The sequence below is a fragment of the Cavia porcellus genome, unplaced genomic scaffold (assembly GCF_034190915.1).
Source record: "Cavia porcellus strain 051 isolate PalLab524CR breed Dunkin Hartley unplaced genomic scaffold, mCavPor4.1 scaffold_7, whole genome shotgun sequence".
In the NCBI taxonomy this organism is placed as follows: domain Eukaryota; kingdom Metazoa; phylum Chordata; class Mammalia; order Rodentia; family Caviidae; genus Cavia; species Cavia porcellus.
Window position 1 is genome coordinate 9588593 of NW_026947490.1, and position 15576 is coordinate 9604168.

Below are 15576 nucleotides of genomic sequence, written 5' to 3' on the forward strand. Positions count from 1 at the left end.
AGTTAACATAAGATCAATTTTTAATTATGAACTTTTGAGGAAATTTTTTATCCTCAAATTTAATTTTCCAGGGTCTACTTATGAATTATAGCAAGATTTGATTTTTTATGTTTATTTTTACTTCATCAGATTTTATTAAGTATCATTTTAGCCTCTGTTAGCTTTATTTTGTGTCAGATATATTTGTAAGTATTATTCTCTATGGGTTAGAAAATGAGTTTTTATTTATTTTTTAGCTAATTCACAAGATAATCTTGGATTATTCTACTATATAGGTCTCATCTACTGCAGTAGTTCTCCAACTGTTCAGTCTCAGGAAGACTTTTTGTTTATATGGATTATAGCTATCAATAAAATCTGTAATATAAATTCTATCTGATAAATTTCTAAACTCAAATTTTAAAAAATGATAAACACCATATGTTAATGTATTTTTATTTAAAAATAATTATTTTCGGGGCTAGGGATTTAGCTCAGTGGCATAAGCGCCTGCCTTGCAAGCAGGCAGTCGCAAGTTCGATCCCTGGTACCGATAAAAAGGAAAAAGACCAAAAAAAAAAAAAAAAAAAATTTTCCAAAACAAAAAGGAAAGTATAAGAATGGCAGTTATGTTGGTTACTTTTTTCTGGTTGCTGAGACAAAATTCTCGACACCCAAAATTAAAGAATCGTTCTATTGTTCAAGACTCATCTATTATAGTACGTTTCCCACTGTGCAGTTTCGGAATTTTTTTAGATTCCTAAATAAATCTGCCTGCCCGAAAAGCCAAAAAAGGGCACGCTACACTCTATCTGACGTTCGACCCAATCGACAATCGTTAACTCGGTTCTGACTGCGGCATCCTCTCTCGCGAGAGCGAGGCTTTGGGAAGGCGGTTTGACTAGGTCGTCAGAGAGGAAGAGGAGGAGCGTGGGGCGTCGGCACGCAGCGTCCCCAGAAGGCTGTGCGCTTACGTTACTTCCTGCAGCTCTTCTGAGTGAGCGCGTGAACCGCTGCTTACTGTCTGGAATGGCGCTTCACGTCCCCAAGGCCCCGGGCTTTGCCCAGATGCTCAAGGAAGGAGCAAAAGTAAGGGATGAAACGAGACGGTGAGGCGGGAAAGCCGGCAGGGGTTACAGCGCCCGCAGCGAAGGAGAATGGCGTCTTGACAAGCCGGGCGTGCTCCTGGCACAGCGGGCGGGGGAAGAGAAAATTCCAGAAGGAGTCGCGTTCTGCCGTTCTAGCCCGCAGCAACTTGGATCTTCCTAAATTCGGAATGGCCGAGAGGATGCGGAGACAGGTTGAGGGGCGAGGCTGCAGGATTAGCCTTGCGCACTTCCTAGCTGGGCAAGCGCGAGGCGGCTTGTGTGTCTTTTCCTCCATCCCTGAAGTGGAGCTGAAGTGGGGCTCGCAGCCTTGAAGGGAGTCGTGGGAGTGAAATTGAGTGATGTAGATGGAATTGCCCTGGTGACTGTGAAGCGGATTGGCACAGTTCATTCACAGGTTGTAGGTTGTGGCATGGGGATGACCAAGGAGCGGGAGATCGGGAAAGGAGGACGTAGGAACTAAGGCTCGATTTTGGTTGCTTGCTTCTAACGGAAAAACAGGCACCCGATTTAGCTTACAGAAACAGTGCTGTGAATTAGGATAATCAAGATGTAGGGGCTTCTGCCCCGGCTTAAAGTTAGCTGGCTTGTCCTAAAGCTGCCCTGACTCGAGGTCTTTTTTAAAAGACGTTCTGCGTGTCTGTGTCTGACTTACTGCAAGATAAATGACATACTGGCTCGAATGCAATTTGTTTTAAGATCTTGAGATAATTTTTTGCCTAATATTTATGATATCATATTACATACTAGGAAGTTTGACTTTTGGATTGTCAAATAGTGGTGTTCTTTTTGTCTCCCAAATTTCCTGTGCTGGAGATGAGGGTGGTTGAATTTAAAGTTTCATGGGACGTGATAATAGGACTTGTAGGGTGCACTTTGGAGATAACTTGGGTAAACTAAATAAATGTCAGAGTTTAATGTAAATAGTAGTGAAGTAGTGAACGTGATGCAAGCTCCTCCAAAAAAAATATTTAGGCAGAAGTCATAGCAAAACATTACTGATCATTCAAATGCTGCTAGCTTTCTCTACACGTTGGAATATTTAATTCGGTAACGAGGCACCTACCGAAGAGATTTTAGTAAGGCAAAGGCCAGAGCACGTAGGGGCTTGTATTCCTGAAGAGGAAGGTACATTTTGTTGTGAAAGAGATGGGAATGCACTAAAGAGGAGTGATTGATCTGATTTGTGGAAGCTGGCAGCTCATTCAGTGAATAGGAGTGAGAGGAAGAGGGGAAGAGTGTAAGACAAGATCTCTGACTTAAGCATTACTGTAAGAGTCCAGCCTTTGTCTCTGAAGGTGCTTATAAAGTAGAGGTCATTCCTACTTAGTTCATGGTTTCTTCTAGAATAGTATAAAAGCCATGCCTTATATTGTAAGGTACTGATCAATAAAACTTTCTTCAGTGATGGAAATATTCTTTATTAGATCTGTGCAGCATAACTGTTGTGTGTAGCTGTTCAGCTCTGGCTAGTACAGTTGAGGAACTGATTTTTTAGGCTTTCATTGTTTTAAATGCCCACGTGTGCTAGTTGGCTACTGTGTTGAGTGTTAAGGCAGTAATGTTCGCATGAAGATTAAGCTCTTAAAACATATCTGAAGGCCCAGGTAAATCCAAACTCTTAAATCTAGTGCAAAATGAGAATTTTAGTAATTGTGCAAAATTCAGTTTTCAAAATGTACACATTGGAATTACATTGTAATTCAAAAGAGCACTCAATAGTTTGTATACTTTTGTCCCTAAACATTTTAGGGGTATATATTTTGGTTTAAATGAAAATTTTCAAACTAAGCTGGATCTGCTGGCTTTTCAATGCTCACGTGCTGATACATTAAGAAAAATACTCATCACATTTCAATTTCTCGTTGGAAAATAATAATAAATCCTGAAAAGATATTTAACCTGAAATGCTTTGTATCCTTTCATCAGACTTAGCACTCTTACTATATTTTATACTACACTAAAAATATGTATATGCCCGTGATTTGATGTGTTAGTTGGTCTGTTTTATTCATACTAGTGAGGAAATTATGTATCATTTATGGTAACAAATATTACACTTAACAAACATAAATTTTACTTGATTGTCTCAACAATACTGTGAGATAGGTGCTAATACTACTGTGCTTTTTACCTTAAAAAATTGCCTAAGGAAATCTTGTAATTAGTTAGAAAGCCAAATTTTATAACCAGACTCTTCACTAATTGCCAAATACTTCAGTGTTGCTGCCTGTTTATTAAAAGGTAAAGTATTTAGTGTTTGAAAATTCTTTTCATTGTTCTAAGAAGTATTATTTTACAGCATTTTTCAGGATTAGAAGAGGCTGTATATAGAAATATACAAGCTTGCAAGGAGCTTGCCCAGACTACTCGTACAGCGTATGGACCAAATGGTAATCTACAAATTCACATTTTTCAAAATATAATAATTGAATTTTGTATACTCTTCACATTTTTTTTTCTAATGGTACTATATTTACAGTTTGGCTTGGAAAGTTATTTCATAGTTCAGTGATATCAATATGTTTATTTTTAATGGTTAATTCAGATCTCCAAAAATATAGTCAAATGTTACCTTTCTATCTTGTTGAGAGAATAGAAAAATTACAGCATTTTCACTGTTGACATTGCACTTAATATTCATCATGACAAAGACTATTCAGTTATTTTATAAAAGGTAACATTGTGGCACAATTCAGGCCCAGGCTGGGCAACGTGGTGATTTTGAAAGACCCATACCAAAAAGTATATATATATTTAACAGACTGGCATATAACTGAGCAGAGAAATCCTGATTTCAATCTTTGGTACCTGGAAAAAAAAAAAAAAAAAAACATAGGTTGAGAAAATTTTTTCTGGTCATTTAGCCAAGTAGTAACTGAACTAGAGATACAGATTTATGGAATAAGCAAGAGCTATACTTTTAAGTGGGTTACTTTGGCATAGTGCATATTAATATCTAATAATTGAGCACTTGCTGCATGGCAGGTGTGTTAAAGTATCATAGCAGTCAGCAAAAATGTAAGGAGATTTTACCGTCTCCCTGGACATTATAGATTTCAAAGGCAAATTATATAGGTGTAGTCAAAGAAAATCTATGGGACTATGATCTGAAGGATACAGAATATGCATTTAATTTTTATAACACTTCTAAAACATACAAATTTATACTTTTAAAAAAATTTATATATCTTCACTAAAGTTTCTTAAGTATTTGGGAAAGGAGCTGAGTAGTGATACTTGTGTATTAACTTATTTTTAAGGTATGAACAAAATGGTTATCAACCACCTGGAGAAGTTGTTTGTGACAAATGATGCGGCGACTATTTTAAGAGAGCTAGAGGTAAGTTATTTTCTTTTTTTTTTGTCTTTTTTTTTTTTTTTTTTTTGTCTTTTTACTTTTTATCGGTACCATGGATTGAACTCACAACTGCCTGCTTGCAAGGCAGGCGCTTATGCTGCTAAGCTAAATCCTCAGCCCCAGTAAGTTATTTTCAAAACAGCCCAAACAATTACATATATTTTAATCTAGAAGAAATCGCTGTTTCAAATATGACAATAAAGAACCTTTTTACAACTTGAAAATTTATCATGCAGATTTTTAGACTGAATATTTAACATTTTAGCAGCACACATTCTTTAAAATCTTTAAGTTACTAACTTGTGGAGGGGCTGAGATAAAGTATATTTGCTGATAATATCAAATTGATTGTCTCACTCTGTAGAGTGACACTAAAGTAAATGATCCTGTAATGCAGTAACAAGTACTAATCAGTTATTGGAATTCTGCAGTGTTCACCTCCAGTTTTGACATGGAGTCTGCAGAACTGGTAACGTCTGAAGAGTTTTGGCGAGGGATGGTGCCTAAGTGTTTCTTATACGACTGCCTTGTAATCAGAGGTTATGTTCAACATTGGGTCATTTTCCTAACACTTAACCCTTAGAGATACTAGAACTTAATCTTGTATTTTAGAGAAAAATACAGATAAAGTAACATTTCTTTAATCTATTAAATAACAATGTTTTCAAAAATACATTTAACTCCACAAGATATTTGTGGAGAAACTTGTTATGGTGAGTGTTAAAGTTATACATGGTGATATTCTCAGGACCTGTCTGCTTAATTAAATACTCAGTCTTTTAAATATGTTTTATTTGGGTGGGAGTAGTATTGGAAAATAAAAGCAATAGTATCAACTTCCTATAATTTTTTCTGCCAGTAGTTACTCTTATGTCTGGAAAAGTATTTAAAATTAATTCCTCTAAGAATAAAGTTACATAAAAATTCAAGACACTTTTGAGAAAAAGGTTTATGCTCCTCTTTTTTTTAATAATACTAGCAATATCTTTACAAGTATATAATGAGATTGATGCTACAGCTCTTAATCAAGCTAAGTGGTATCTGTTGTGGTTCCTCTGAAGTCTTAAATGTCCAGGCTTAGCGGTTGGAATCACTTTTATTTTTAAAACAGGAAACAAAGATATGCAGAACCCGATGGAACTCTGTAATGAATAACGGACAGTCTCAAGAAGGTGTGCCTGTAGTTGCAGTGGTGCATTTGTGCTCCATAGGCCAAAAGGGATTTAAATTTTCTTCTTGTGACCAGTCTAATAATAGTCTATAAATGTGCTTAAATGGAGTTAACTTGGCCTATATAGGGAAAATGGAGTTTATTAAATGAAGGAGGTTTTATGTTGCTTTAAGGACCAGCTGTTTTACTTGGTATTCCCTTTTATACCAGGTACAGCATCCTGCTGCAAAAATGATTGTAATGGCCTCTCATATGCAAGAGCAAGAGGTTGGAGATGGCACAAACTTTGTTCTGGTCTTTGCTGGAGCGCTTCTGGAATTGGCTGAAGAACTTCTGAGGATTGGCCTTTCAGTTTCAGAGGCAAGTGTTTGTTTTATAATTTACTCCGATTTTTGTCTCAAAGGACTTCTGTGTAGAACATGTAAGGAATTTTTAAAAATCAGACCCTTTGAGATTCACAGACCCAGTTCAAAAATGGGCATCTGAAATGAATACACACTTCTCAGTTTAAGAAATACAAATGACAAATATAAGAAAAAATATCCAACATCATTGGTCACTTGAGAAATGCAAATTAAAACAATGCTAAGATTCCATCTCACCCCACAAAGAATGGCTATCATCAAAAAACTCATCCAGTAATAAATGCTGGTGGGGCTGTGGGGAGAAGGAACCCTTCTTCATTGTTGGTGGGAATGTTGACTGTAAAACCACTGTGGAAATCAGTGTGGAGATTCCTCAGAAAACTAAGGTATATTTAACCCAGCTATTCCATTCTAAGTATTTTACCAGAAGAATGGAAAACGTATCACAGCAAAAATGTGCATCTGTGAACAGTTTGTAGAGAGCAGATTTTGGAAATAACACAAATGCTCATCAACTGAGGAACAGATAAAAAAGATGTGATATTTTTATACAATAGAGTACTACTCAGCAATAAAGAAGGATAAACTTGACGCTTTTATAGCTAAATGGGATACAACTAGAGACCATACTCATAAGTGAAATAAATCAGACTCACAAGTGCAAACACCGTATTGTCTTACTAGTGTAAGAAATGGAAAGTATGTAAGATCCAAAAGGTACAATAGGTATTGTGAAAAGGAAAGAAACTGCTCAAAAGGAAAGAACTGGGATGGGGGCAAGGAGAAAAGAAGGAAGAGCAGGAAAAAAGGTGTGTGCGCGCACAAGATAGCTATGATGATTGTACTAATTCTATTCATTGAAAGAAACAGTGCTTATATCATTTTGCATACACCTATATTGGTATCTGAGTGACTATTTTGAAGATAACAATACAATATAATGTTTTCTCTCGTTTTGAAATTCTGAATCATTTTTGTTTTTAATTCTTTTAAAAAATTTTTTTGTCTATGCTACTGCTTCAAATACAGAATTATTATCAGAAGAGTTGCTCACATTACCAAGCAGTTTATTCTGAGCAAGATGTGTAGTGTCTGTGTCTCACATACGCTGTCTCACTGTAACCTCTAAAGACTCAGATTAGTGAGGACTGCAACCTGTTTTATTTTAAATGCAGACAGTGGAGGTTAAGTTAGAAAATCTTGTCAAACCTGTAGCTAGTAATTGGTGGAGCCTTGGGTTCAGTTGTTATCAGAGCCTACACTCACAATTACTAGGCTTCGCTGCATTTATTATTTCTGGCATTTTAAATGCTATGTTCGTTGGATTACTAGAGTAAGTTACTTTGTCGTGTCTTTTAAAGAAATGCTTTTCCTTTACCTTTTAGGTCATAGAAGGTTATGAAATAGCCTGCAGAAAAGCCCATGAAATTCTTCCTGATTTGGTGTGTTGTTCTGCAAAAAACCTTCGTGATGTTGAGGAAGTGTCCTCTCTGCTCCGTACTTCCATAATGAGTAAACAATACGGTAACGAAGCGTTTCTAGCCAAGCTGATTGCTCGGGCATGTGGTAAGTAAATAGCAGTAAATGAAAACATCCAGAATAAAGATCCTTAACATGAATAAGATGTTTTCTTAATATTTTCATATGTCTCATTTTCTTAACAGTATCTATTTTTCCTGACTCTGGCCATTTCAATGTTGATAACATCAGAGTTTGTAAAATTCTGGTAAGTTTAGAAAATGCTTTAACATCATCTGAGTTACTCTAAATCTAAATGTCCCCTCATGTTTTAGATGATGTTTTTATGTATTTTGTGTTCCAGAACATCGTTAGGGTGGCTTTGTGTGTTGCCATCCTGTCGTTCATGTAGTTGGGCTGAGCTCATAGCAGTGCGTGGTTTGTACACATGCCATGAATTTGCTGTCTCCATGCATGTACTGCCCACCTTCCCCATTAAATTGCGGATACTGTACTGACGGCTTAGTGGTACCAAGACACACCATACTTTGTGAATAAACGGAGCAGTCATTGGCCACATTTGTTCTTCCCCAGTACAATGAAGGACCTCCCCTCCTTCCCACAGCAATTCTTGTCTCAAGCAGAATGGCTTATTTTATGCCCACCGCTTTACCCTGTGTTCCCAGGTCTCTCATGTTGATGTTTTACTTTTAAGAAAGAATGTTTTTAGTGCATATAGAAATAACAATCCTAATGACGGTTTTGTGTTCAACCTCAGGGCTCTGGTATCTTTTCCTCTTCTGTATTACATGGCATGGTTTTTAAGAAGGAAACTGAAGGAGATGTAACATCTGTCAAGGATGCAAAAATTGCAGTGTACTCGTGTCCTTTTGATGGCATGATAACAGAAACTAAGGTATGTAGACCTCAAATCTTAAAAGTAAATATTGGGCTTGATCTTTCAGTTTAGTTTTGAGGTAAAGTTTGCTCAGAAAACAAATTTCCTAATGGTTAACTGCAGGATTGTATGTATTTGTTTTGGGGGTTTTTTAAAATTTTTTTTACTTAAAGAGAAAAGGAAAAACAGAAAAAGGGTAGAAATAATACATAATTTCAAAATAAATAAACAGTAAGAAATCACTAGTTGATAAATTACATATTGTCCTCTTAGAAATAGTTGTTCAAGTTACAAAAGTAAATCATACAAAGTGGACAGTCAGACAGTGAGACTGCAAACAGTTCTGTTCAACGGTCCAACAAAAACTTAGTAATATGGTTATCAACCCTACACACTTACACATGCAGTTATATCTTTAGAGCGCTTTCTTTTCCTTTCTTTTTTATAATAGCAATTACACATTTAGGGTTGTTACTCCTACATTTCTTACTACTTTTTACACTAGCAACACAATGTGATATTTATAAATATGATTCTTACTTTCACTAATGAGGATAATCTCAAGTTGTCTCCATTTGCTTATGAAGGCCTCAACATCAGGATTGTATGTATTTGTGAACCAAGTTAACATTTAATTGTTTAAAGGTGGTAGCAGTATTGTTTATGTTGTACAGTGTAACCCCTTAACATTTCAGCAAGTAAAAATATATGAGCATTTCGTGTGCTCTTCATGGAAAAAAATTTTTGAGACAGTGTCTTGGGAACCTCCAGGGGCCCTTCTGCCTCAGCCTCTGAAGTACTGTAATTTCAGGCATGTACCACCATGCCCAGCTCAAAAGTTCTTTTAAAATATTGCCATTGTGTAGCATCCTGACACCAAAAATAATGCTAGTGTAATTTGAAAACGATAAGGCATTTTTTTAAAACCTTATGTTTCTAGTTAGCAGTGGCTGGCTTCATCTTCCAGATTTTCTCTGCCCTTTTTTGTGTGTGTATGAGTGTTGTGCTGTTTTGTGTTTTTTGTTTTGTTTTGAGATATTATTAAACTTTGATCCTCCAGCCTTAGCCTCCCAAGTAGCTGGAACTGCTGGCATGCAACACCACACCCTAGTATTCTTCAAATTCAAGTTTTTGGTTTTAAAAGTTTCTGCAGGATTGGGAAAAGTAGGTAGTCTTTTAGTCCACACTTTAGGAAAAGCTTGAGAACCACAACATTACTGTTTTGGTGACACTGGCTGATCTTTATGAAAGACATACCAGGACACCTGTCCTATGTGTCTGAAATAAGAGTATTCCACACGTTTTCCACCAGGTTCCTGTCAGAGCAAATGGGATGCAGGTGTCTGAAAGTAAGCCGAGTGTTTTAACTTCATCGATTTTGTGTTTTACTTCATTATACCTACTTCATGTCTTCTCCAAAAATCCCTAAGTTGTTTTTTCAGTAAAATATGATTTTGGACAACAAAGCGGTAAGGTGTTGTTTATAAAGATTGTGTTTACCTGTTTTGCCAGGGAACAGTATTGATAAAGACAGCTGAAGAATTGATGAATTTTAGTAAAGGAGAAGAAAATCTTATGGACGCACAAGTGAAAGCTATCGCTGATACTGGTGCAAACGTCGTCGTAACAGGTGGCAAAGTGGCAGACATGGCGCTTCATTATGCAAATAAATACAATATCATGTTGGTGAGGTAAGAGCTGCATGCCATAACTGATAATGTTAACAGTGGTAGGTAACAAAACACTAAAATTCAACAAACTGAAGGCATCTAATAAAGGGAAAGTACAAGTAGTCAGATAGTAAAAGGATTTGTTCTGGGGAGATAGGAAATAACTTTTTTGGAGACAGAGTCTTGCTTTGTAGTTTAGGCTGACCTTGAACTCCTGGTGATCCTCTTTAGCATCCTAAGTGCTGGGATTAAGGTGTGCATCACCATAATTTTTACTTCTAAACTGAAGGAACCAGTCAATACATATCGTTTGAAGAGGGAAGGGGAATATCATTCCAGACAAAATGAACATAAGAGATTATAGTATATTGCCTGTTACCCAGAATGTAGAGGCAGCAAGATACCTTTAACCCATGAACATATTTCAAATAGACAACTGGCTTTCCTATCTTTCTCCTCTGTCACCATTCTTGGTACCCAGTCAAATCTGTAGAATAAATCACTGTACTCCTCCTCAAAAATTGTATGATTACACAAGATAAAGCCGTTTTCAATGTATACAATATTTTCTTGGTGTTTTGGATCTATAAATCTCGGATATTCTGAAGTGACTTTATCGTTCCTGGTTGGCAAAAAATGGTTTGTGCAACAGATTTAAGATAACATTCTCAGCGTCAGGAATTCTTGGCCTAAGAACCCAGCACAATTCAGATGTGTTCCGAGCTTGATCCAGCGTCAAGAATGTTACTTAGGAGCTAGTACACAATTTCTTATTTAATCCCTGTACTGTATACGCGTATGTATATGATAGAATTAAAACTTTATTAATTAAACTCTTTTGACAGGCTTAACTCAAAATGGGATCTTAGAAGACTATGTAAAACAGTTGGTGCCACAGCTCTTCCTAGATTGGTATGTATTCTGGAAAATATTAAAAAGATAATTGAAACTATTTGACATTTTATTACCACAGTTCCTGTCTTACAGACTCCTCCTGTCCTTGAAGAAATGGGACACTGTGACAGTGTTTACCTCTCAGAAGTTGGAGACACACAAGTAGTAGTTTTTAAGCATGGTACGTAGTCATAGTAATATATGTTGGTATCAGTATGAAATGTTCATTCTTTTCTTTTTCATCTAATCCCCAAATATATTTATATGTGACAGAAAAAGAAGATGGCGCCATTTCTACTATTGTACTTCGAGGCTCTACTGACAATCTAATGGATGACATAGAAAGGGCAGTGGACGATGGCGTTAACACTTTCAAAGTTCTCACGAGGGTCAGTGTGAGAACTAACCTTCAGGATTTGTTTACAAACAGTTGACTTAGGAACAGTATGACAATTTCAAAAGGGGTTTAAAGCAAAGTAGATTTTTCATTTAAGTCTTTTGTTCTCCAAACATGATTTCTTAAATTGTTTTCAAAGACTAGTTGTTTTTATTAAAATGTACTACCTCAGCACTGTTCTTGGTGCTGTGTGGAAATGCAATAATAATGCTGATCCTGTTCTCTATTTTCAGTCCTTTTTTATGTCTCACATTTTATGGTCTAGTAAGAAACTTCGCTTCATTCATTTTTTCCTGGTTAGAAATTAGATTTTAACATACTCTGATTCAAAACTTCTAATCTAGGGGGGAAAAAAAGAACTAGTCTGATGGAGTACTGGAATCTGACTGTTGATTGATGATTGGCTTTCTCTCTTTTGATACCACTTATAGGATAAGCGTCTTGTACCAGGAGGTGGCGCAACAGAAATTGAGTTGGCCAAACAAATTACATCATATGGAGAGGTATAGATATTTCTGTTAGAATTGATTTTCTTTCTGCTGTTGATTAAGGTGAAATAATAAACACAATTTGTTTTAGACCTGTCCTGGACTTGAACAATACGCTATTAAGAAGTTTGCCGAGGCTTTTGAAGCTATCCCAAGAGCACTGGCGGAGAACTCTGGAGTTAAAGCCAATGAAATAATCTCTAAGCTTTATGCAGTGCATCAAGAAGGAAATAAAAATGTTGGACTAGATATTGAGGTATTTGAAAAAGCACTGTGATACTAAATTGCTTTCGTGAGTACAGAACTTAAAAATAGAAAGCAGTATGTGCAAAAGGAAAACCAATGAGGAAAAGTGATCTAATTTGTGGGCAATTGGTTTTCTTAAAATTAGTTTTTACTTAATTTGATAAGAGGAAACTTGTCTTGATACCTTTTTTATAGTATGTGTGGGATAATATGTGCTTAATTTATTTGTCTAAAACTATTTAAGAAGCCGTTCAGGAGCTGAGTGTGGTGGCACACACCTGTTATCCCATCACGCAGGAGGCTGAAGCAGGAGGATCACTGCAAGTTCAAGGCCAGCCTAGGCTACAAAGTGAGTTTAAGGCTAGCCTGAACTACGTGGTGAAACTCTTCTCAAAGACCAGAAAAAAGAGGAGAAAAAAAAAAAAATAGCAGCAGCTGTCCAGGTTTTGTTGCTGAATATGAAAATTTTCACATAAAAGAATTTAAGGTGAAAGGTGGGAATGGTTTTGTGTTGCCAGGCTGAAGTTCCTGCTGTAAAGGACATGCTGGAAGCTGGTGTTCTAGATACATACCTGGGAAAATACTGGGCTATCAAATTGGCTACTAATGCTGCAGTCACTGTACTTAGAGTTGATCAGGTAAGCAAACGGCAAAATTTTGATCTTCAAAAATGCTTTTTTTTTTTTTTGTCTTTTTCCTTTTTTTCCGGTACCGGGGATCGAACCCACGACTGCCTGCTTCCAATGCAGGCGCTTATGCTGCTGAGCTAAATCCCCAGCCCCAAAAAATGCTGATTTTAATACGGCTCAGTAGCATATTTTCACAGAAGTAGAATAGCATAGTTACAATTATTTAGGTAAGTATTTTTCCCTTGTTTTAGAGATAATGTCACCCGGAATGTTGTAGATGCTATTTTTGAACTGTTTAACCATAGAACCCCTTGATAATAAGTTACATAAGTGACATTGAGAGAATATGGAAAAGAATAACGCAGAAGTTTCAAAGATCACATTTCTTACCATTTGTTGTTGGTGAGTTTTTTGGGGCAAGTGTTTCTTGGTTTTGTTTTTAGTTATTATGGTAAACCTAAACATGAGATTTTTAAACTTTAAACGGGGTAGAGGAGCTTGCTGGTATGTGCTTTATGCATTCTGCATAAAACTGTATCTGAAAAGTCTGACTACGTTAACCAGCTCGTATTAGTATAATGAACTTAAGTCTTATAAAAACCTAGCTGTATCCAATTTTGTGTAGTAAATCTTCTGGGGAAAAAACTTATTAAGCCAAGCTTAAATAATTGACTAGTAGAAGTATAGTCCCCAGTCATAAACACCTTCAACTAATTACCTGCCAAAAACTAGACTGAACCAGAAACCAGATGAAGCCCAGTAGTCAGTTTTATCCTCACCATGTCGAACCCAGGGCCACCACACACACATATCGTAAGAAAGAACTCTACCACTGAGCCATATCCCCTGCCTAACCATGGTTTAGATTTATTGAGGCTTCTGAACAGGGGTAATACTAGAAATGTTTTACACTTTGTTACTTAAAATAAGCCAGTCTCATTGATCTATAAGTCTGTTAATCATATAAATTTGGAAAGCAACAAATACTTCATTATTTATTAATGTATGTATGTATTAGTAATATGTATTAGTGTTTTACCCAGATAAATGCATTTGAGCCCAAAACTATCATGGGTTTTTTTGGGGGGGAGGGGGGATTGTTTTGTTTTCTCTACATTTTTTTCAGAAACATCTTAAAATGTTAATGTAACTGTACTTGTTAAAATGTTGTTACCAGATTTTGGATAAACTGTGAGGCTGTGGTTATATTACCAGGTAGTAGAGTATTTGGATCAGTAGACTTCCTGCTATTTGAGTGGTTCTGAAAGACACTAAAAAGTCTTAAACTTTATATGTATCAACTACTTTAGATTATAGTGGCAAAATTGGCAGGAGGACCCAAAGCTCCTAAACCACAAGGAAACTGGGATAAAGATGGTTGGCAAGATGATGCTCATGTATAAGTAGCAAATCAGGTGCCAGTGATGCATGCAGATATTTTCCTGTTCTGCTTGAGTAATCAAAGTGCATGTCTTGGAATGTGATTCACTAATCTGTGGTAGATTTTGTTGCTGTTTAGCTACAAAAGTTGGAAGCTCTCTCACATTGCTGAAAGTTCAGAATTTAATGTCTGAGAGGGATGCTAGCAAACTTCGTGCTGCAGTGTTTCATATATGTATAAAACATTGCTTATTTTGAGGTGATTGCTTAGTCTTAAATAGGGGCTAGAGAAAAATATTTTTATCTTCATTTCTGAAGGTGAGTTTATAAGCATATGGTTGTGCTTTGTGTTATGCAGATCATCATGGCGAAACCAGCTGGTGGGCCCAAGCCTCCAAGTGGGAAGAAAGATTGGGATGATGACCAAAATGATTGATTGGCCTAATTTTTACTATAGATGAACCCAGTATTTGTAGTAGTACTCTAAGAATTGTTTTCTTACTCTCCTTAAATTAAGAATGTGTGTATTTCTTCAGCTGAATGATACAATAAACATTGTTACTGTTAAAAGTCTCAATGCCTAATGATGTTACTGGATCTAAGGGACCTGTTTGCTGCTTTGATCTTGTTAATCAAACCCACTGTGGGATTTAATACAATTAGTGGCTTATTTCCCTTCTGTGTATTGCTTGCCTCCTGTTTTTGTAAATAAATTACTGATATACAGCCATTGTAATATTATTACCTATTGCCATGTGCTTTGCATAGGGAATGGCAAAGGTGAGTTGTAGATAGACCCAGACAACCTAAAATATTTAGCTCTTCACAGCAAAAATCTGCCAAGTGCTGGACTATGCTTGTGATACAACTGAAATATATTTCCTGACATGTCCAAAGTCAGTTTTCATGAAACAGATCTGATGGCCCTGGTTAAGACCTTATACTAAGGAGTGTTGACAAGCGAAGAACATGGGACTGGAGGCTGCAGCTCTGTGGTAAAATAAAGCAGTCTGCCCACCACTGTAATGCTCTGGGTTCAGCCCCCATCACTGAAAGAAAAAAATGTATAAAATGCTAAATTACACTGGTTTTTATATGATGTGGTATTATGTGTATTTGTTATGTAAGGCAGGCCACTAAATAATACTGTTTGAGGGCCAAGGATTTAGCTCAGTGGCATAAGTACCTGCTTGGCAAGCATGAGGTAGTGAGTTCGATCCCTGGTACAAAAAAAAAAAAAAAATACTGTTTGAAACCACAGCTTCTGTATTCTTCCAAAGGAATTTTGGAAGTAACACGGCTAGCTAGTACGTGAGTAAATTCACTGAGTACTAGGAATGCTGCATCTCAGAGCCATGGCAAGATGAGTTTGTCAGAAAATAGAGACCTTTACACTAAGTTTGGAAAGGGGTGGTGCACTTAAGCCTCTCTGCATTGCATATAATTCAAACTGGCTGAGTGGGTGATGAAAAATTTATGAGAACAGTACAGGCTTTCTCCAGCATGCTGGTTTTCAGAGTTGGTACTAGATTAC

The 15576-nt window shown here is 36.6% G+C and overlaps 1 protein-coding gene across 2 annotated transcripts; it reads left to right on the top strand.

Moving 5' to 3' along the window:
• The first annotated feature begins 877 nt into the window (after positions 1–877).
• Cct8 (chaperonin containing TCP1 subunit 8) lies at positions 878–14615 on the top strand. 2 transcript variants are annotated; one of them, XM_013149766.3, is made up of 16 exons: positions 878–1068; positions 3388–3478; positions 4349–4428; positions 5828–5977; positions 7368–7548; positions 7647–7708; positions 8219–8356; positions 9851–10029; positions 10854–10920; positions 10996–11083; positions 11176–11291; positions 11731–11802; positions 11879–12043; positions 12552–12671; positions 13973–14077; positions 14401–14615. In XM_013149766.3, exons 1-15 carry the CDS (start codon positions 1009–1011, stop codon positions 14063–14065), a joined length of 1662 nt encoding a protein of 553 aa, XP_013005220.1. In that variant the 5' UTR covers positions 878–1008; the 3' UTR covers positions 14066–14077; positions 14401–14615. The 2 variants fall into 2 exon arrangements, with proteins under 2 accessions (XP_013005220.1, XP_003467227.1); XM_003467179.5 differs by lacking the exon at positions 13973–14077 and having other exon boundaries at positions 879–1068.
• The last annotated feature ends 961 nt before the right edge of the window (positions 14616–15576 follow it).

Coding starts and splice junctions, on each gene's coding strand:
- Cct8 (XM_013149766.3), top strand. CDS start 1,009: ATGGCGCTTCACGTCCCCAAGGCCCCGGGCTTTGCCCAGATGCTCAAG. Junction 10,030..10,853: donor TACAATATCATGTTGGTGAG/GTAAGAGCTGCA, acceptor CTCTTTTGACAG/GCTTAACTCAAAATGGGATC. Junction 11,084..11,175: donor AGTAGTAGTTTTTAAGCATG/GTACGTAGTCAT, acceptor TATATGTGACAG/AAAAAGAAGATGGCGCCATT.